Source organism: Manihot esculenta, chromosome 9 (assembly GCF_001659605.2).
Source record: "Manihot esculenta cultivar AM560-2 chromosome 9, M.esculenta_v8, whole genome shotgun sequence".
Lineage (NCBI taxonomy): Eukaryota > Viridiplantae > Streptophyta > Magnoliopsida > Malpighiales > Euphorbiaceae > Manihot > Manihot esculenta.
In genome coordinates, this window is record NC_035169.2 from 6,108,531 (window position 1) to 6,131,510 (window position 22,980).

General features: G+C 29.6%; 2 protein-coding genes across 3 annotated transcripts; one reads left to right on the top strand and one right to left on the bottom strand.

Annotated features, from left to right (window-relative positions):
• The first annotated feature begins 11,420 nt into the window (after window positions 1-11,420).
• Window positions 11,421-12,953, top strand: LOC110621955 (dehydration-responsive element-binding protein 2F). The gene has a single exon (XM_021766262.2). It carries the CDS (start codon window positions 11,489-11,491, stop codon window positions 12,356-12,358), a length of 870 nt encoding a protein of 289 aa, XP_021621954.2. The 5' UTR covers window positions 11,421-11,488; the 3' UTR covers window positions 12,359-12,953.
• A 182-nt stretch (window positions 12,954-13,135) lies between these two features.
• On the bottom strand, window positions 13,136-22,034 carry LOC110622540 (DNA-binding protein SMUBP-2). 2 transcript variants are annotated; one of them, XM_021767080.2, is made up of 15 exons: window positions 21,850-22,034; window positions 21,533-21,637; window positions 21,259-21,327; window positions 20,598-20,687; window positions 20,398-20,481; window positions 19,891-20,055; window positions 18,633-18,820; window positions 17,275-17,347; window positions 16,578-16,631; window positions 15,365-15,622; window positions 14,673-14,879; window positions 14,451-14,554; window positions 13,960-14,104; window positions 13,650-13,784; window positions 13,136-13,546 (listed from the first exon to the last, which is right to left on the bottom strand). In XM_021767080.2, exons 1-15 carry the CDS (start codon window positions 21,943-21,945, stop codon window positions 13,370-13,372), a joined length of 1,950 nt encoding a protein of 649 aa, XP_021622772.1. In that variant the 5' UTR covers window positions 21,946-22,034; the 3' UTR covers window positions 13,136-13,369. The 2 variants fall into 2 exon arrangements, with proteins under 2 accessions (XP_021622772.1, XP_021622773.1); XM_021767081.2 differs by having other exon boundaries at window positions 20,598-20,682; window positions 21,850-21,894.
• Between the last annotated feature and the right edge of the window lie 946 nt (window positions 22,035-22,980).

A 22,980-nucleotide genomic window follows, 5' to 3' on the forward strand; every position in this document is an offset into this window, starting at 1 on the left:
GACGTAGTACTTTAATTATTATACTAGGATAAGTCACTTTTTATCGAGTTAATTGCTAAATAATACTGGTAATTCTACTAATATAAATGTCTAAATTAGTTTAATCTACTAATCAAGAACATATAATTTACGTAATATATCTAAATTTGAATTTTCATTTCGAATTTTCATTTTATCCCATCTACTTTAAAGAAAAAAAATTCTACATGTAATATGTTCGACGATATGATACTATAAGCACATTTATAAAATGGAAGAATATAACTAATATTTCTTTCAAATTTTGCATATCTCATTCCCTCAACATTTGATATTTGAATTCTAGTTAATATACACATATGAAAGAAAAATTAGCCTTTGTTAAGTACAAATTAAATAATACGAAATTAATTCCTGTGTTTGAATTTATTAGAGTTGATATATCCTTATCAAAGCAAAAGGATTTATATTAAAAAATCAACAAATAAAAATTCAAATGTTTTATCTCCTTATCAAGCATCTCACATCAAAAAGTATTAATGATAATAACAATAACCAATCACCAATCAAAATGTAAATCAAATAGAATAGAACTCCTTTTTATGGCGCTTATAAAAGGCTATTCAATTCTCTAGTTTGTTTCATAGTTTCTTTTTTTTCTCTAATTATAATATTTTTCATAGTGATAATGAAGACACCTATTTTGCTTCTGGTTCTTCTCTGTTCAGTTGATTTTTTACCTCAAGGTCTGGCTAGGCCATGGTTGGAAGCTTTTGATGAAGAAGGAATTCAAAATTTTGCACTTCCACCTATTACCCATGAACCTAATGTTTCAAAATGCTTGAAAATTTTCCATGAAGAAAAGATTTGTGTTGGCGAGATTTTATTGTCGATTTGAAATCATAAAGTCATAGTTGATCCAAGATGCTGCAGTCTCGTTGATAAAATTAGTGAAGATTGTTCAGAAACTTGTTTTGCCGGACTTACTGAATCATTTTTCAGTATTGTTTTGAAAAATTATTGTGCTTATAAATAAGCACTATTGTTTAATATTTAGTTATTTCAATTATCTATCATTATTAGGATTTTATTTTGTTTTCTAGTTATTTATATTCCATTAGCCATTAGAGATTAGAATTTTTAGATGGTGCTACTTAGTAGCATATACAATCTTGATAAAGATTAATAAAGAATATTTTTTTCTATATTTTCTTTTTGTTTTTATGTATGATAATAGTAAAACAAGACCCAATCACTGAAATTTTTCATTTTTTATTTTTTCTTAAATTGCTTAATTTCTAAATAAAATAAATAAAAACTTACAAATCCTAATTGATTAGTGGTTATTTTGGGTTCATATTATCAATTATTTTGACATTTATTTTCGAGGTTAATTAAAACAATTAAGAATTATACATGTTTACATTATGTATATTTTTTATTTTTGATCGAATTGACCGAATTATAAGTAACATTGAGTGGAACTAATTTACCTATGATCAAGCCTCCGACTCTATCAATATCTAAAATTTTATTAATTATTTTTTTTATAAAATATGTAATCATTTTAAAATTAAAAAACTGAAAAAAAAATAAGTAATATTTTTTGAAAATTATTTAATTATTTGAATAAACATGCAACCGATTAAGTATGCGCCACTTGGCCAAAGCATTTGGATCAGAAGGTCCATCTCTAGCATGCACTTCAAGCCTCTTCAAGTCAGCCACTGGGAACGAACAAGATTAGAAATGGATTGATGTGCAAGGTGACGGTCGAAACCCTAAGTCCAAGCAGAGTAGAGAGTGAGACGGGAGTTGATTTCTGTTTTCTTTTGATTTCTGTTTTCAGACGGGAGTTGATTTCTGTTTTCTTTCCTTTTTTCTTCTTTCGTTGAAGACTTCTGTTTTCTTTCTCGTTGCTTTGATATATATATAGGGTTGGCATTAATAAATTCCTTTATGTTATGTTACCTCATTCTACATGGCTAAATTTTTCCTTATCCTTCTTAATCTAAGATATTATAATAGTATACTTTTGAGTAATATAAAATCATTTTAATCTAATAATAATATATCTGATTTTCCAGTTAAATTATTAATATGAGATGTTCTTTTTAAATTTAAGATAATGAAACAGTATACTTTGAGAAGCATAAATATTTAGATGTTGCAGTCTAGTTGATAAAATTAATATGAGATTTTCTTATTTTCTAATTTTTTTTTATTTTTTTATAATTAAATATTTAGATAAAGTTAATAGAAAATTAAAGGTTATATTTATTGATAGATAATTATGTGTGAAAAATTTCATGATATAATTTTATTTAAATTATATATTTATTTAAATAAAAAAATTAATTAATTAAATTAAACATAAATATTTTTTATATCTTATGATAATTTTTATTATTATCATAAAAAATTATATATTAATTATTATGTGAGTTGAGTATTTGCTATTCAAAATTTGAGTATTTAGTCAATATATAATTTTTTCTATTAAATTGAATATTATATTTTAAATATTATATAAACAATTGGAGTAAGGATATTTATATTATTTTTATAGTCACTCCATTTATTTTCTGAGAATTTAACATACCAATCAAACATATTTAAATTATACTTTGTAGAAAATAATTTCTCTGAAAATGTACTTTCCAAGAAATTAATTTCTTGGTAACTAAATTATTTTGAACCAAAGAAGAACTCATTTATATCTGTTAACCAATTAATACGAGAATAAACAATAATGAGTTTATATGAATAATTTATTTAATATAATGAATAAAAGTAAATAATTAATGGAATATTTTACAATTAAATGAGAGCAAGTATATAATTAAATTAATTTATATTCACCAATGTAGGAGGTGTTTATCAAAATTAATTTATAAGAACTTAGTAGTTATAAGCATTTAAAATTTTTAAGTAAATACATATTTAGTTATAGTATTTACAAGTCTGGTCTGGAAATGGGATTTGGGACTAAAGCTTGTTATAGATATAGACAAAAGTGACACATGGCTCATGAGTGTCCCAATGCAACCAGGATAGCACAATCCCAGCAAATAGCTTCTAGTACTGTGGTGCAGCCAACAGTTTTAGTCACATTTCAAAAACAAAGATATCCTCTTATTCAGTAGATGCCAAGGAGAAGGTCTTTCAGCACCAACACAGATCTTTAACATGATATAGCAGGAGGCCAACATATCAAATACAGTAGTGTCAAGTAAACTTACTATTGGGTGTTCTGATATATACGCTCTTATGGATCTTGGTGCCTCTCATTCTTTTTTTTCTCTAAGGGTTATAGACAGTTTGAGTTTGATAGTTTCTAGGTTAGAGTGTCCTCTTTGGGTCAGTGGGCCCAAGTGCGATCAGTCTATGATAGAGTCAGTTTGTCGGTTCAGTACAGTTATAGTTGAGGATAGGTGTATTCCAGTCGACCTTATGGTTATAGATTTGATTAATTTCAACATCATTCTAAGGATGAATTGACTCTCTACCTATGGTGCTACCTTAGACTGCAGATATATGGTAGTTAGGTTCAGAAAACAAGATGGATCAGAGGTTGCCTTTCGAGGGAGGGGATAAGTCAGGTATGCTTAGAGTTTTGATATATGCCTTACAGGCTTATAGGTTGCTAAGGAGGGATTGTCAGGGGTTTCTTGCTCATGTTAGAGGGTTTGATGGTCAGGTCAGGGAACCAGCTTTAGTGCTCATGGTTAAAGAGTTTCTAGATATTTTTTCAGACGATCTGCCAGGTTTACCATTTATGAAATAGAGTTTGAAATCGAAGTGTTGGCAGGAACTAAACCCATCTCCATTCCTTCCTATAAGATGACAAATGTCGAGTTGAAAGAGCTAAAGAATTAGTTGCAAGAGTTGGTAGATAATTGTTTCATTCGACCTAGTACCTCACTCTCGAGTGCTCTAGTATTGTTTGTGAAAAACAAGAATGGATCCTTAAGACTTTGTATTCACTACAGACAGTTTAACAAAGTTACTAGAAAGAATAAGTGTCCTTTACCCAGGATTGATAATCTATTTAATCAGCTAGTAGGAACTTTATTATTGTCTTTATTGACGATATCTTAATGTATTCTAGAAATGCAGAGAAGCATGCCTATCAGCTGAGGAGAATGTTGCAGGCCCTGAAAGAACACAGTTTGTATGCCAAGTTCTCTAAATGTGAGAATGTTGTAGACTCAAAAAAGAGATACTCCTTAACTAGGGTTTAGGATTTTGGGGTTTCAAGGTTCGGATTTGAGGGTTTAGGGTTTAGGGTTCGGGACTCAGGGCTAAGGGCTCGGGGCTCGGGAATTAAGATTAAGGGTTTAGGATTCAGGGTTCAGGGCGATAAACTTTGCATATTTTAGGGTTTTTTAGGATTTAGGGTGTAGGATTTGGGGTTTAGGGTTTTTTAGGGTTTAGGGTTTAAGGTTCATGAATTAGGGTTTTTTAGAGAATAAGGTTTAGGGTTTAGTGCTGAGGTTTTAGGGTTTAGAGTTTTTTAGGATTTAGGGTTTACGGTTTTGTAGGGTTTAGGGTTTTGTAAGGTCTAGGGTTTTGTAAGGTCTAGGGTTTTTTAGGATTTAGATTTTAGGTTTAGGATTTAAAAATTATAGTTTTGAGTTTAGGGTGTAGGATTTAGTGTTTTGGGTTTTTTAGGGTCTTTTAAGGTTTATGGTTTAGGGTTGAGGGTTTTTTTAGGGTTTAAGGTTCAAGGTGTAGGGTTTAGAGCTTACGGGGTCTAGGGTTTCGTAGAGTTTAGGGTTTTTAATTTTTTAGGATTTAAGGTTTTTTAGGATTTAAGGTTAAGGGTTTAGGGTTTAAGGTTTAGGATATAGGATTTAAGGCTTATAGGGTTTAGGGTTTTTTATATAGAATTGTAATAAAAATAAATCTTAATCATATTTTAAACCTCATGCTTTAGATTTGGTTAGAGGACTATTTTTGTTTAGCAAATGTATAATAAATATTAATAAAAAGTTTTTTTAAGATTAATTTTGATTTTTATGTGTATATATAATAATGACAATTATTATATATGATTGTGTTTTTGGTGAGAAAGAAAATAATTTTCCAATAAAATATAACCATAAATCTTTATATATTTTTTTATATTATTCATTTTATAAGAAAAGAATTTAAATAAATTTTTTTAAAATGATTTTTTTAATTAAAAAAATTAAATTCTTTAATTTTAAATAAAAAATTATTTAAAAAATAAATCAATCAAATTAAATTTCTATAAAATTTTTTATTCCACACGAATGATATAATTACTTAGTACTTATTCAGTCAAACTTATATTTTATATGATATAATTGTTGTATTTTTAGGATTTCTAATAATAATTTACTTATGAAATAGTTCTCCATGATAATTCAATCATAAACATTTATTCATTATCTTTTATTTAAAATTAAAGATTTCACAATAATTCAATTTAATTTATTTTTTTATCATACTTTTTATTTGAAATAAAAAAATTAATTTATTTGAAATAAAAAAACATTAATTTTTTTGAAATAAAAAAAAATTAATTTTTTAATTAATTTTTATTGTATTAAAATTTATTTAATTTTTTATAAAATAAATTATGTCAAATAAAATATACATATATATGTATTTTCTTTTTTTTTTAAATTTTATTTACTTCTTTCAACATCTTTCTTTCTCAAAGGAGATTGAGTTTGACGTGGTACTTTAATTATTATACTAAATAAGATAAGTCACTTTTTACCAAGTTAATTACTAAATAATACCGGTAATTCTACTAATATAAATGTCTAAATTAGTTTAGTCTACTAATTAAGAACATATAATTTACGTAATATATCTAACTTCAAATTTTCATTTTATCCCATATGCTTTAAAGAAAAAAAATTCTACATGTAATATATTCGACGATATGATACTATAAGCACATTTATAAAATGCAACTAATGGAATATACTAAGTAAGAAAAAAGAAAGAAAGAAAGAAGCCTAAAATTAAGAGGAAGAATATAACTAGTATTTCTTTCAGATTTTGCATATCTCATTGCCTCAACATTTGATATTTGAATTCTAGTTAATATACACATACGAAAGAAAAATTAGTCGTTTGTTAAGTACAAATTAAATAATGCGAAACTGACTGATGTGTTTGAATTTATTAGAATTGACATATCCTTATCCAAAGCAAATGGATTTATATTTAAAAATCAACAAATAAAAATTCAAATGCTTTTATCTCCTTATCAAGCCTCCCACATCAAAAAGTATTAATGATAATAACAATAACCAATGACCAATCAAAATGTAGATCAAATAGAATAGAACTCCTTTTTATAGCGCTTATAAAAGGCTATTCAATTCTCTAGTTTGTTTCATAGTTTCTTTTTTTTTCTCTAATTATAATATTTTTCATAGTGATAATGAAGACACAATTTGCTATTTTGCTTCTGGTTCTTCTCTGTTCAGTTGATTTTTTCCCTCAAGGTCTGGCTAGGCCATGGTTGGAAGCTTTTGATGAAGAAGGAATTCAAAATTTTGCACTTCCGCCTGTTACCCATGAACCTAATGTTTCAAAATGCTTGAAAATTTTCCATGAAGAAAAGATTTGTGTTGGCGAGATTTTATTGTCGATTCGGAATCATAGAGTCATAGTTGATCCAAGATGCTGCAACCTAGTTGATAAAATTAGTGAAGATTGCTCAGGAACTTGTTTCGCCGGACTTACTGAATCATTTTTCAGTATTGTTTTGAAAAATTATTGTGCTTATAAATAAGCGTTATTGTTTAATATTTAGTTATTTCAATTATCTATCATTATTAGGATTTTATTTTGTTTTTTAGTTATTTATATTCCATTAGCCATTAGATATTAGAATTTTTAGATGGTGCTATTTCGTAGCATATACAATCTTGATAAAGATTAATAAAGAATATTTTTTTCTATATTTTCTTTTTGTGTGTATGTATGATAATAGTAAAACAAGACCCAATCACAGAAGTAAATTTGAAACAGTATACTTTGAGAACATAAAAGCCATTTAATTTTTTGTGTTATTTTTTCTTTGCAAAAGAAGTAAATTTTCCTCCCAACCTAAGTAATTTTAACTTTTCTTAATTTCTAGTTTTTTATTTTTTATAATTAAATATTTAGATAAAGTTAATAGAAAATCAAAGGTTATATTTATTGATAGATAATAATGTGTGAAAAATTTCATGATATAATTTTTTGTTTAGCAAATTTATAATTGTTAAATTTGAGTCAGTACTAATTTACTCCAAATGCTAGATTAAATTTGAATTGGGCCTAACCCATTTAAAAAATTATTCCCTTTTCGATAATAATAAATATTAATAAAAAAATTTTCATGGTCAACTTTGATTTCATATATATAATAATGACAATTTGTTTATTTTTATTATTTTTTTATCAATTTGTTTAATTGTTTAAAAAAGAAATTTAGTTTATAAATTTCCTAAAAGTATGTATTTGGGTCAGCTTTATAATTTTTTGTGGATAAAAGAATAAAATTTTTATTTATAAAAAAAATCTCTTATAAATTTATACATTCCTTACAAAAAATAATATGATAAATTAAAATACAGAGAATTAATCATGGATTCACATTTATATTTTGTAAATTTTTTTTCTTAAAAATATTTACAATATATTTTGTATGTTTTATAGAAAAAATAAATTATTTGTACAATGCTAAAATTCAAATAGTTTATTTTTCATTACTTTATTCTAATTTAAAACTAAATTTTATTAATAAATTTATATATAAAGATTTTAAGATATAAAAATAATTTTTTATTAAAAAAAGTTTTTTTAAATAATTTTTTTATCAGAGAAATATTTTTTACGATAAAATTTTTAAATATTTTTAAATATTAAAAAATATAGAAAATATTTTCTTAAAAAATAAACAGACCCTAAAAATTAAAATGAATCATTTTAAGAAGAGAAAAAAAAATTCTGTTTGATGGAAAATACTCGAGCGCTATTTTTTTTTTTCAATAATACTGTGACAAATTATTTTTATTTTGCAGAAATGTCAAAATTTTTCTTTATTTTGCCACAAAAGAATTATATTATTGTGTTTTTGGTGAAAAAAAAATTCCCAATAAAATTTAACCATAAATCTTTATTTTTTTTTGACATTATTCATTTTATAAAAAAAGAATTTAAATAAATTTTTACATAATCATATAAAAATTCAACTATTTTCAAGATGAATTTTTTAATTAAAAAAATAAATAAATTCTTTAATTTCAAAACTTTTTAAAAAGAAATCAATCAAATTAAATTCCTACAAAATCTTTGATTCCACACGAATGATATAATTAGTTAGTATTTATTTACTTAAACTTATGTTTTATACGATATAATTATTATATTTTTCAGGATTTCTGATCCTAATTTACGTATGAATAGTTGTCTCTAAGATAATCAAATCATAGACATCTATTCATTACTCTCTTATTTGAAATCAAACAATAATTCAATTTAATTCTTTTTTTTTCATATTCCTTATTTGGAATAGAAGAATTGATTTTACTTTTAGCTCATTTTTATTTTGTTAGAATTTATTTAAATATTTTTTTTATAAAATGAATCATGATAAATGGAGAATATACGTATTTGAATATTTTCTTTCTTTTCCTATTTTGCTTACTTCTTTCGGCATCTTTTCTTTTTTATCAAAGGAGATTTGGAGATCAAAAAACTTCAACATGATTTTATCCGATTGAGTTTAACGTTGGTACCTTAGTTACTAGATATTTCTAAATAATATTGTTAATTTTACTAATGTTAAAGTCTATTGGGTTTTTTATACTCAACATGATTTTATCCGATTGGATTTTTTATACTCAATTTTAAGGAAATGGCCTGCAAAATATGAGAAAATGGTCGGAATGTCTCGGTAGAGACCCTCCCTTGTTTAAGTTAGGAAACTTTTAGAGTGTTACATTAATGATAAGAGATACAAATAGAAATGAAATAGAGAAGAGAAGAGAAAGAGGAAGCTTCAGAGAGAGAGAAAAGAGAGAGGATATGTCTTAAGAGTATCTGTATGAGTGTGGGAGAGAGGGAGTCTATCCTCCTCCTTGGGTCAAATCAATGGTATATAATCCCTGATCATTCTGTCATCTTTTGTGTCATGTCCCATTAGACTGAATTAAGATGTTCTCTTGCAAGTGTGTCAAGTGACTTATTAACGAGGGGGTGATTTACTAATAAATATGGAGCTGGTTGGTCCATACCCTATCCATCATATGCGTCACGAAAGTCTATTTCACCCACACAGATTTATGATTTCAGTGAAATACCAAGGAGACAACCAGTGTAGTGTAGAGGTCTGCATCTTACCTTGGTCTCACCAAGTCGTACTCTCACTTGATCAGTATTAAGGTGGGTCTCCCCTAGTCACTTATAATTAATCGGGCCTGCATTCAATATTGAGTCTTGAAGAAGTATGGCCATCTGTTCTGGATTTTAACAGGGTCAAGAGTATTGTTTTAATCTTTATATCTCATAAATCAGACTTTCTGCTGTCCGGTCGCATTAAATAAAGATATTCATAAAACTCTTTTAAATTCCGTATACACGTATCGTAATCTTAAAAGATCATGTTATTTATATGTTATGACCAACCATGTACAATCATAATAATCCTTTCATTTCAGGTGAAAAGTTTTAGTCATATTCTGCATTATTCACACGTAACGCTCTGCATTATCATCTTCATCATTGCAACAAGGGTCCAAGCTATTGTTGGAATGATTCCTAGCACAATATCATCATTATCTCATCTTAATGCATCTCTATATCCATACAAGAATAGTTAGTTGAATAATTATTCTTAGTATATTTTAACCAAGACTCTTGTTTTTTCTTTAACATTATTAATTTTGATTTAGATCTATTTCACTCTATATAGTACTCTTATTTTAATATTGGATGGTTAAATTTGAATTGGATTTAATTTATTTAAAAAAATATTAAAATTTTTATAAAAAAATATATTATCTTTATTTTAAATTAATGTAGAATTCAACAAATACACACATGTGCCTGTGCAGACATGTAACCATGAGACAAGAGAGATGTAATGGCATGGGATAAAGGTGAAGAGTGTCTCGGGAATCAGGTCGTGAATGGCAGGACAACATGTGAAATAGAGCTCGTGAAAGTTAAAAGTGGTGGAGGTGGGTGTAGTAAAAAAATTCAACTCATGTGGATTCTTTTCCTTTTTCTTTTTCAATAGCTGTGGACTCTACACTAGTTTAGAATCCAAGGATGTGGGAATGAGACTTTATTAAAAAACATGCATCTCATTTCTTCACTCAAGAACAATCAAGCCAAAGTCGAATAATAACTAATCCTTACTTCAAATTAATTGGGATCGGTTATATCAATTTTTTATCGCTTCAGACAAAATCTCATTTATTGTCGTTGTAGTTTTAATTTCATTTGCTGTAAAAATTTATTATGTTTTTTTTGTTCATGAGAAAGAAAATTTATGTTTTTATATAAAAAATATTAAAATTAATAATAAAAATATTTACTATCGCAATTTTATAGCAGTAACATGCATTATTCATATACTTTAGATATTAACTCTAATATTTATTTGTGTAAGATGAATTAGTGAAAAATCTCTTCCATTTAATCAAATCATATCATTTTTAGTAACTAGTTTAAAGGAACTATTACTTTCCCAAACCATTATTTCTTTCCATTTTACAGCGTACCACAATAATTGTAATAATAATAATAATAATAATTAATCAATTAGAAAAACTTTTTTGATGTGATAGAACACCTTCCCCTCTAAAAATTAATCAAATAAAAGAATTAGCCATGTACTTAATAATTTCTATTATTTTCTATTAAAGAAAGATAATTTCATTATTTAGCTTTGTGGTATTTAAGTTATTTTCAAGATTGTATTGTATTTAGTTTGAATTTAAATTAAAATTTATTATACTAAAAAAATCTAAATGGTTTCATTTTTTATACACGAGGGTATCTATAATTTAACTCAAAATGTAAACTTATCTCAATAAAATAAAATAATTTAAACTCTTACCCTTCATCTAAGATTTTAACTTCTTTTAGAATAAAAATTTTTAAGTTAAAAAGAATGGAATTTTTTTATTTTAAAGAAGAAAATTATTTTTTAAAAAAATCAATTAAATTGATCTTTGTGAAATTATTGATTTCAAATGGAGAATTTAAATATATTACATACTTCTATTATGGTTACATGAGCATGCATAGCAAGAGAGAAGGTTACGAAAACAAGATGAAGGATTTGAAATTGCTACTCACATTCACTAACGGTCACATGGACATGAAACTTTCCCCAAACGTGACAACATTTAAACCAAACTACAGTCCCACTCTCTACATATCCCGCGCCTTTCCGCCCATTTTCTGCATTCATCAACTCTCATTCTCACACTCTCTTCACTCATCTTTACTCTTAGCTCCCCCAATGGAGAATTCCAGGAGATCTCCATTGAAGCCATGGAAGAAAGGTCCAGCTAGAGGCAAAGGTGGCCCTCAAAACGCCATGTGCGAGTATCGAGGAGTTCGCCAAAGAACTTGGGGAAAATGGGTAGCAGAAATAAGGGAACCCAAGAAGAGAACAAGACTATGGTTGGGTTCTTTTGCTACTGCTGAAGAAGCTGCCATGGCGTATGATGAAGCTGCAAGGAGATTATATGGACCAGATGCTTATCTCAATCTACCTCATCTTCAGCCTAGCTCCATTAATCCTCTAATTACCAGCAAATCACAGAAGTTCAAATGGATTCCTTCCAATAACTTCATTCCTATGTTTCCTTCTTGCGGGTTGCTTAATATACATGCACAACCTAGTGTTCATGTCATTCATCAGAGGCTCCAAGAACTCAAGAAAAATGGGGTTCTTGGTCAATCCTCTAATGTTTCTAATTCATCATCTTCTGATTCAAGAAATGAAGCAAACATTGTAAATGATAGAACCCATGTAGAAAATCATATAGTTATGGAGAAAGATGTGGAAATAACATCAGAAAAGATGGTGAGATATGATGAGGAGAAACCGCAGATTGATTTAAATGAGTTCCTTCAGCAACTAGGCATACTAAAAGTAGAAGGGAAACCAGAAAACAATGATGCCACAGAAAGTTGTGTGGAGCAAGTATCTTTATTAAACGATGATGACAAGGACAATAACCTTGCAGCCGTGGCAGACAAGAGTTTCAACTGGGATTCGCTGATTGAGATGCATGGAATTGCTGATCATCTAACAGCAGAATCATCTAGTTTACAAGTTCATGATGTCCAAGAAGACCCGGCTTTCCCAATTTGGAACTTCTAGCATCTAGCCAGCTAGGAGGAATCAACTGGTTTTGGTAGAGAGAGATACACGTACCCTCACTGGATATTTTGGAAGTAGGAATCTTTGGTGATCCTTAAATATACCAAGTTTAGGCTGCTCTAGACCCACTTCTCTTCCCACTTATACTAAGCATTTCTATCCATTAGTGGCATAGCATCATACTAGAGTCAGCAAATAGAAAGCATTAACTTTGCTTTCGTAGTCTTACTGGTAGGATTGGGGAGTAAATTCACTTGTTGCACCTGTTGTTAGCCTATGGCTGCCATTGATGTGAACTTAGCAGATGTTTGTTTGTTTGGCTCACATTTAACTGAACAGGATACTTTTGTTTCTGTTCCAGCATTTTCTGGCTAGACTAGGGAAACCTACAATACAAAACCCTCAAATTCTCTAAGGATTTAAAACAAGCTTCTCAACCGAGCAAGTTAACCACGTTCATTATTGAAGGGTCAAGTGTAGTGACTAGTGAGACTTCTCCTGGTATTCCCTACCAGGAGCATGGAATAACCCCCTTCAAAAATGTAATGAAACAAAATTTAGAAGAAAAATAAACAATTAAGTTCATTCAATTACATTGAAGCATTCTCTAACAAAAGAATGTGCCTGTGTAAAGCACATGAAAGATGAAACAAAAAGACCATACCCTCTAACCAAAAGTTTTGAGTATCTATAGCTGAAGTAGAGCATTAACAATGGCAAATTTTGTAGGACGCAAGAAAGTGAAAAAGAAAAGGGAACAGTCAACATCAACAGGTAGGCTAGCTTATGGTACAATTCCATTAACTAATACTTCCATATAAGACTTGTCTCAAAATTCTGATTGCCAATGTTCTTTCAGTTGCTACAGATAATGCCAAACAAAAATCAATTGTTTTCAAGAGCATAACATATTTATTTTGCTCCAAATGCATTTAAGGAACCAAATCCTAAAGAATGCAGTTTTATGATCCCTGATACAATATTGCGTAAGCCTCCACCTTGGATATTTGATTATTCATTGCGGTACTCGGAGGCACTCAGATACTCACCATGTTCCTCAAAGTATTCAACCAGTCGCTTTAAGAACGCATCACTAGTCACCGTCTCAGTGTCGCAGACAAGGCAACACTGTCTTCTTGCCCGTGTCACAGCTACATTCATGCGTCTGTGGTCACTCAGAAATCCCACCTAAAATGTTTGGGAAATTCGACTTTTAAATATGCCATGATTCTGAGATTTCTAAAATTTAAAATATGTAGGAGGAGATGAGCAACAAAATTGCTTTGCATACCTCTTTCTTTGAGTTTGATCGAACCATAGAAATAATAATTGCTTCCTTCTCTCGGCCTTGAAAACCATCAACCGTTGAGATTTCCATATCCTTCAGCTTATCTTCATTGCTCCTCAATATCTTCAGCAAGAGAACCTGTGCAGTGCCAGTTGGGTCATGTCCAAGGAAAAGCCATATAAAGTGGAAAGAAAAGTGCATAGATGTAGCAAGCAGATTTCCATTTGTCAAGGAACTATTTTATTTACTAACATTTATTGAACAGTCAGCCCACAGAAATGGGAGAATTGTTGAATCACAGAAACTTGTATACCTGAGCTGCATAAGGGGTGATTATTCCAATATCAGAAGCCAGGACACCACTCTCAACAAGTCTCTTTGCATGGGCTATAGCAACTTCAGCTTCTCCCTCATTCATTGTGCTATCTTCTTCATCTTTCTTTTCTTCCATGTCACATCTGAAGCATAATAACATCAAATGGGCATAATCCTACTTCTTTTAACCCATTCTTTAACAACTTAAAATTTTCCAGATATCTTGTGGACTTCTTCCATCACCTTTGCTTGTCATAACTCAAACTGTTACTTGCTTCAAGAGAGTTTGTTTTCAATCTTAATTTCACAAAGTGACTGGATTTGAAAACAGGGAACCTCATGTGGAAAGCAAATGGCAAATCATTATTAAGTCAACGAAGTAACTATTTCTTGAAATATTTTGGAAATACAGTCATTTCAACTAATGATTACCAGCACTCTCAGAACCACAGATCAAGTCCATAGCTCTTATATAGTCATATTACATACCCAGCAATGTCGATGAGAAGAAGGGTCTGTTCTGTGGATGAAGACCTCTTTACACCTTCAAGATCAAGAAGCTTATGTGCAGCAACACTAGCATGGGCCTTGATCTGAAATTCACCACAAGAGTGAAGTGAAACAATCAAAGCTCTCCCACAAATCAGAATATAGTGATTTTCTATTTGTTAACACGTTTACTTGGCAAACAAAATCTAAAGATTATCAAACCTTGCTATCATACAGCTCTTTAGACGACCAGTTCATAATAAGTTCATGCATGCGGTACTGGACAGTAAGCATAGAAGTAACTTCATCACCATACAAGTCTGCAAGGCGTTCAAAGAGAGTTCTCCCTAAGCCTTTCTTCTCAGCTTCAACACTTTGGATGGTGGGAGGAAGCTGAAGATGGTCTCCTGCAAGAATACACCTTGAACCCTGGAAGAAAGCTCGTATCTCATTAACTGAATCTCAAAGTGTTAATCCATGCTCTACATTCTAGAATAAACTATGTCACATGTAATAGTCTCTTAATGCTATTATCAAATTCACTCGGAAAACATCAAGAGCACATGAACCAGACGATATATATTCAATTAGTTGTCTACCAGTCCTCCAAAAATGTCTTTATTAGAATTAACCTAACAAGCATATGTGACCCAACTCAAATAAACTAAACATCCATGCCAAGTAGCCGAGTCAGCTACATGCATTTAAGTGGGGTGAGAAAACTTATTCCATCCGCATATTAAAAAAGGGTTCTCATCTCTGTCCACAGGGTCTGTACATTTGCAATGCAGGTTTCTGGTTGCCCATGAATGTGTGTAAAACCTATGTAGCACACCAATAACTAGCAGCCATCCACCAAATGAAAATTTATGTTGATAGAATTCAGGTGGTTTGCAGGATGAGTACATGTTTACCTTTAATAAAGCAATCCAGCAAGCTATTTCAAGTGCCTGGGCAGCTTCATCAATAATGACCAAATCAAATGAAGTACTGTCCAACTTGTGAGATAATGCACCAGTTAAAGTTGTCAACACAATATCAGCATTTTTAATTACATCTGACACAGCTAGTTGCTGTCTTTTCCGTTCTTCTTTTGAGAGAGACCGGAGCTCCCTCTGGATGTCTCTTCTAGTGCTTTTGTCCTTGGTTTTCAACAGCTTCCCATTTAGTGCCTGAATAAATGCAAGAACATTAGTGCCGACAATTTTTGACATGACCCATTTAAGTGAAATGACACAAGGCAACATAAAGTTAAGTGTTCAGGGTTGGGCATAAACAGGTTCACGTTGTAAATGGTCAACCTGTTTAGGCACACCCAAAAAACGTGTCCTAACTCCTAAGCAGATTGCCCCGCATGACTCAAATAGACACAATTAGATGTCATTATTTAATCAAGTTTATGCACCAATCCCTAAAACATGACCCCACTAACCTATTAACAACCTGTTTATATATATAATAACAATTTGACATATACATTATCCATAAAATATTAATATAATATAATGAAATGAAATAAAAGTTCAAACCTTTATTGTTGCTGCTGTTGTTATTTTTTCTATTTAATTATAAAATAACCTTTTATTTCACACCATCTATTTAAAAAATTTATTCTGAATCCTTAATGACACACACATATATAATTACACACATGATTTGATATGATATTAAAGATTGTATAATTTAGTCATTGTAGAAATTTTTTATTATTTATTCTATTATTAGATATGAATTTATGAACAACTTCTGTTTACACTTGTTTAGCTGGGCCCCAACTACATATGCCCTTTAAATCAAGTTTTACTAAATCAATGGATACTGATTTTTTATTGTTCATTCATTTTTCAGGTAAATAGTCAGATTCGCGGATGTCATCTTGGCACAGAAAATCATGATGCTGCTCCAAACATTATAGCCAAAGGGGGAAAAAGTTTCTAAGAAGAAATGAATACTGTCCTTTGTTTTAAAGTTAAATTTCACTGCCACAAATAATAGCAATGATAATCTTTAATCAAGCATTCATTGTTCAAACAAGATATGAATGGAATCACTATTTTAAACAGCAAAAAAATAGATGTATTTTGCTCAGCAAGTTACACACTTAATTCTGTAAACTGACACATCTACCTTCATCTCCTTCCTGATGTCATTTGCAAGAGCACTATTGTCCCCCTTTAGCACCTGCAACCAAAGAAAATACATCAGAAAGACACCAACCCAGGGTTATAACGTGTTTGAGTGTTGCTAATTTCTCCGCATGGACTAGTATGTGGTTAATGCAATTACGCATAAAAAGCATCCCAGCCAATTTGAAAGAGAAATTTACAGAAAAATAAGGATTGCTCATCCAATTCACCATGTTTAATAATAAAAGAAGACATAAGGAAAGGTTTATGAATTTGTAAATGGCAGAAAGTGCATGTTACAAACTTTAAAAACACTCTATACTCATACAATAGACCCATAAAAGGGGATAATTGTTAAACACTGTAATAATAATTTCTCCCTCTGAAAATATGTGAATAGAGATTGTCATCGTTATAGGCCGACAGACTGCCAGCATAAACTAATGTTGAAACAAGGGTCTTTAATACATGGATATCCAAATCAACAAGTAAACCTCATTTCACATAAGCAATCCATGACATGCTCCCGGCATAATAGATGAAAAAACAACAATCTTTATACATGAATATCCGAAACATGCAGTGAAGCTCATGAACAGAAACCACATATACATATATCTAAAACAGATTATCATGAAGGTAAGAATTCAGTTATCCAAAAAATTTTATTCAAAAAAAAAATGGCTACCTTGATATACCTGTGCATCAAGTGCACTGTCCAACACTTGAGGTAGCAAGCGTGCAGGATGCCCCAATCTCACCAACTTTACTCTAAGGAAATTGGAATTTAGAACAAGAAATCATATCAGAACACACATAAACACAAACTTAAAGCTAAGGTCAGAAATTATTAAATTGAAGTCTAACAGGTGGCTCTATAATTCAAACTTTTGTCCACATGTTGCTCTCAAGACACAGTAGTATCATTTTAGTTGAAATTATTTATTACTAAACAAATTAACTTTACTATTCTTGATTTAGCCTTTTAACAAATTATAGAAGTTCTAGCATGGCAAAAAAAAAAACTATAGAAGTTCTATATCTAACTGTAGCTGTGGCCAAGTCCAGTTAACATATCCTTTTTAAGCTGTTTGATTGCTAGAGAAACATTCACCATACTTTTGATTAATTGCCCAAATATTTGTTCTTTACATATTTTATTAGTAATAATCAAACACTTTTATGTAAATTTTTTATAAAAAAAAAAAAAAACCAAAACTGTAAATTTGTAATAAGTCTTGAATGAACAAGATAACTCTAAATTCTCTAAACTATTTACAAGAAAATGATATATTGGTGCTGCTCAATATTATGGCTGCAAATTATTTTTCAATTTTGAAAAACAAAATCCATGTATATATTTATAGAATGTGTTATTAATATTTTTATGAAGTTGGGTATAAATAATTTGAGGGGAAAAAGAAAAGCTAATACAAATAACTATTGCAATTACAATTTATTTTAAACAATAATTTATATAAAAATAACTGATAAAATTACAGACTGAAAAAAAACAAATACATATACTTACTAGAACATATTGTTATTAGTAAACACAACAGAAAGGCCACTTGATAAAAAAATATACAAAACTTCTCGCACCAGTTTTATGTATTTTATTTAATTTTGTCGAGCTTATTACAGTTTGACAAATAGTTGCCAACTTGCAAATTTATCTAATTGATCAAAATTGAACAAAATATAATTTTACAGATAATTAATTGATTTTGTTTAGGTCATCTGGCCTATTAGAAACTAGACAATTTAAAATTTTTAAAATAAATATGGACTTTTGAATAAATTAAAGTAAATCACAGCCAGCGCAATGCATGGGTTATTAACTAGTGGCATTACAACTGTCAGGAAAATGATCCAAAATTTCATTTAAAAGATTCCTGGTTCTAAATTATGAACTCCAGCAACTTTTACCTTGAAGTTTGTAAGCTCTTCCAAATTAGTCATGATAAAAGAGCTTAATTCGATACAAGAAATATTAAACTTGGGGATTGGAAAGAAACTTGTAATTTGTATTGATAATTGTGTATTGGAATGGTACCTGTGGCGAACAAGTCGCTCAACAATGTTGTCCACAGCAATATTTGAAGCAGCACAAGCAAGAATCTTTGATCCACGTTTTACTTCTTGTAATATGATTTCCACCACAGTTGTAGTTTTTCCAGTTCCAGGTGGGCCATGCAGCAAAAATACATTCTTTGATGACAAGGCCTTTGAAATTGCATCTTTCTTCACCCCCAAAAAAATAATAATAATAATAAATAAAACCAGAAAAAAAAGGGTTCCATAGCTTGTTGAAATGCATGATGCCTCACAAGTAAATACTGAATAGAGCAAACTCGGCAAGAGCTGAAAGCAAGCTACACTCAATAATTTTGAGTGTAACATTCAAATCCAAAACATAAGAGAAGACTTCCTAAACCAACCAAGTATACTTTAGCACAAGTGCACAACAGAAATCATTTAAACTACTTAATTTCCCAATAAAAGATCCATTTAGCCCAACCTACTTAAATAATCTAAAGGATTGGCCTGGTGAAAGCTGCATTGAACTCTTGAGCAAATTTTTGGTCTATTTAGGCTTTTTTAGTTCTATTTTGGCTCAGCTGAAACCCTAATTTGATCACATGATTCTTGTGCCACTGCCAGCAATACTAGTTAGATGCCCATTACTTCATCAGACAGAACAGAGAATGGGACCCACCATTATTCCTCTTCAATCTCTCTCAGCATCCCCATTCTCATTCTCTTAAAGCATGACAATTTCACCACCATTGCTCCAGACCCACCGCCAACATCCACAACCAATCCTATTCCATTGTCTTTACTGCTTCCACAAGGATCTTGGATGCTCAAACCATGCACCATTGAATAGATTACTGAATTCAGTATTCATTGCTGTCAAATCTCAGAAACAAATTCTATTCCTCTCTCGCTCATCTTCCAATTGCCTCCCCTAAATAACCTCATCATTTGGCTTCTCCAGTGTCACTTAGAGCATTACTTCAATTAACTCTCATCCTCTTGTTCCCAGCTAATTTTTTTTTACAGTGTAGGGGCAGAAAAAAATATAATATATATATATATTCAATTGAAGGATCTTGAAACAAATCACAGAAGTCAACATGCCCAATGCTACTATCTTTCAACCTCCAGATCACGATTTTATTGAGAACATAGAATAATTAATGAGGAACAACATCAATAAGCGTGTGCATGTGTGAATAGTTTGGGATTAAGGCATTCTTGTTACTGTATGTATGTATGCATGGTATAGAATGTATAATGCATATGCATACCTGAGAATGATCAAGATTAGAGTTAAATGGTGTGAAGGTAACACCCTTCTTTATAACTGTTGGTGGTCTTTCTCCAAATAGGACAGGAATTAAATCAGCGGCAGGGCCCTTCTGCACACCTTTGCTCAATTGAATTAAAGTTTCCTTCAGCCTACGATATGTCACCTGCAAAAGCAATAAAATTCCATAACCTTTTAATGTGATGACTAAAATAAATCAATATATAAATGAAGAGTATTTCTTTAATTCATAGCTCATGCAACCAAGCCATATAACATACTAAATTGCAAATGTAAAATGATAGAACATAAGAAAGTCGATGCTACACATTTTACATAATTCAACACTTTTAGTCTTCTACTACTGAACATCATGCGAAGTCTAGAATGCAACCAAGATAATATGAACTCAAGCAAATATTTGTGTCATATCTATACTTTCATTCAATATTTGCAACAAGTAAAGCAATATGAGACATTTACAAGGAATATAATCAGAACTGGGTACCTCATTTGCCAGTTTCTCCAAACGTAAGGGACTATTTAAACCCTCTTCCGGTATATCGTCAAAAGCAATGGTAATAGATGAGTCCTATTTAATATAGAATCCGAATCACCAATCAAAGTCAAGAAAAATATTATTTACTGCTAAAAATGGCCTGACTAATAGTGTAATAGATCAACATTCTGCTCAAATTTGAGAATTACCTTTAGGCGATAAACCACACCTTGCCCAAGAGCAGGAGATCCTATATCAGCTTTATTGGGTTTCAAAACTACCACATCATGAGGGCTGAGCTGCAACAAAGCAAAAAGATAGATCAGAGGATTAGACACAAAATGAGAGAGAGAAAGGGAAAAAGACTATCCAACATTGCCAATTGCAACATTGCTCCTGAAAAACTTCCCAGCTTTACAACTGATGAGACAATTAATGGTTTTCCTTCTTGTGCAAATGAAAATTAAGATTAGCAACCATGAATGAAGGAAAAGGTATTGCTTTGTTTAGATATTTTTACTAATTCGTTGCAGTACTGGTTGAATTCTTTGCAATAACAAATAGCAAGTTTATTTTTTCTTTACTTTGTAATTACACCTTTGCATAAGGGAATATGAGCTAGCATCCATCACATCTCGCTCATTGTTTAAGTTACAGCACAATAGAAGCATTTGCAAGCATCAAGGTTCTTCGATTAAGGAGAAATGTAACATATTTCATATCCATATTCACAAAGCTGAAATATAAGATCAATTTACACTAAAGCTCAATATTGGAATAATTAATACACCATTCAAGAGATAAAGAAAAAAAAGACTGTAAAATCAAACTCAATAAAATAATAAATTGTCTTCATGACTAATTTCTCACCTTGTGAGCAGGAAGAACGTCCCCTTTGTTCGATTGTAACTCAAGAAGAGTTTTTCCCATAAGCCCCGTCTATCATCAAAACAGAAAGAAAAATATCAAAAAAAAAACAAGAAGAAAAATAAGACAAACATATTAAAAATTTTCAAAAATAAATATAAATTTCAACCAACTCTCTCCAATTACGCAATCAACTCAGAATATTATGTGTGCGTGCATGTGCACATTGTTACTACAGCAACAAATTAGATAGGGAAAGCATAAAAAATATAAATACCTGAACATCAACACACTTCAAATTTAGAATTGTAGAACCCCTCTTTTGAGCAGTATCCAAGTTTCTAGACGCTCCTGAACTGATAGAAGCTGATATCTCAGCTTCCTTTGAAATAGAAAACGAAAAATCCATCAGAAATGCAAAATCCCAAATCAGTCAAAAGCTTTGATTTCGAAAGAATGATGGAAACTTAATTTATAACGAATGATCATAACAACAACGAAAACTCATATCGAAAGCCCTAGAGAAAGTAAAGGAGAGAGCAGAGATTTTGAGTTAGAGTGAATTAAAAGAAAACAAAAAACAAAAAACAAAACCTTCTCCAAATCAATCAGAGGGGTCGTAATAGAGATGAATTCTTGGAGTGAGAGAGCTGAGGCTTTCTTCTTTGTCTTCTCCCTCTCCGTCGCCATTGCAATGTGCTGCTAATGCTGTGCTCTCTAGTCTTTAAGAAAGCGCAAAAGCGTCGCACTGTAGTGTAAATGTCAGTGAGCCGATGAGTTCAGAATATATTTTTCTGGTGAATTATAATTTTGTGAGAAATGAATTTATCCATGTATAAAATGAGTTCAAAATATTATTTTAATATTAAATTATTTAGATATTTTTCATTTTTAGTTTATCTAAATTTATTTTTTTAAAAAATAAAAGTATTAAATTTTAATTTATGATATATTTTTCCTTTTTATCTACAACTGGATTGCATTACAAATCATGATTTATTTGAGTTTGAATTCCTGAATTTTAATGATTTTTTTTCTTGTTTAATATTTTTTTAATTTAAATTATTTAATTTATCTTTTAAATTTTTTATACAATTCAGATTTATTTAATTTATTTTTAAATTATTTTACATCATTCATGTTCATTTAATTTATCTTTATTATTTTTGTTTTATATAAATTTGTATTTTTATACTGAATTGACATAATTTTAAAAAGTATTTTTTTAAAATAAAAATTTTTTATTTATAAAAAAATAAAATATTTAAATTTCTCATTATAATAAAAGTAATAATAAACTTGAACTTAATAATATTTATTAATTATATAAAGAGTTGACATATAAAATATTTTTAATTATATTTTTTAATTTTTAAATTATTTTAATAGTATTGTTGTTAAAATCTTAATTGATTTAATTTATCTTTCAAAATTCTTTTTATACAACACATATTTTCATCTTCTATATTTATTTAATTTGTCTTTTGAATTTTTAATAAAATTATTATTATTATTATTATTATTATTATTATTATTATTATTATTATTATATATTTATGTTGAGTTGGCATAATTTGAAAGTACTATATTTTTCTTTTATAGAGATAGAAGTTCATTTATTTACAAGAAAAATGAAACATTTACTCTTCATTTGAAATTATTTTTTTTTAATTTTTATTTAAAATAAAATAATTCAAAAGTTTTAACTTTAAAATTTTTTCAGGA

Excerpts from the sequence above, each read along its gene's own strand:
- LOC110621955 (XM_021766262.2), top strand. The coding sequence starts at position 11,489 with ATGGAGAATTCCAGGAGATCTCCATTGAAGCCATGGAAGAAAGGTCCA.
- LOC110622540 (XM_021767080.2), bottom strand. The coding sequence starts at position 21,945 with ATGGCGACGGAGAGGGAGAAGACAAAGAAGAAAGCCTCAGCTCTCTCA. Across the intron at positions 21,638-21,849 it reads CTCTGATTGATTTGGAGAAG|GAAGCTGAGATATCAGCTTC; the intron begins GTTTTGTTTTTT and ends TCTATTTCAAAG. Across the intron at positions 13,547-13,649 it reads GATCAAACTCAAAGAAAGAG|GTGGGATTTCTGAGTGACCA; the intron begins GTATGCAAAGCA and ends CAAACATTTTAG.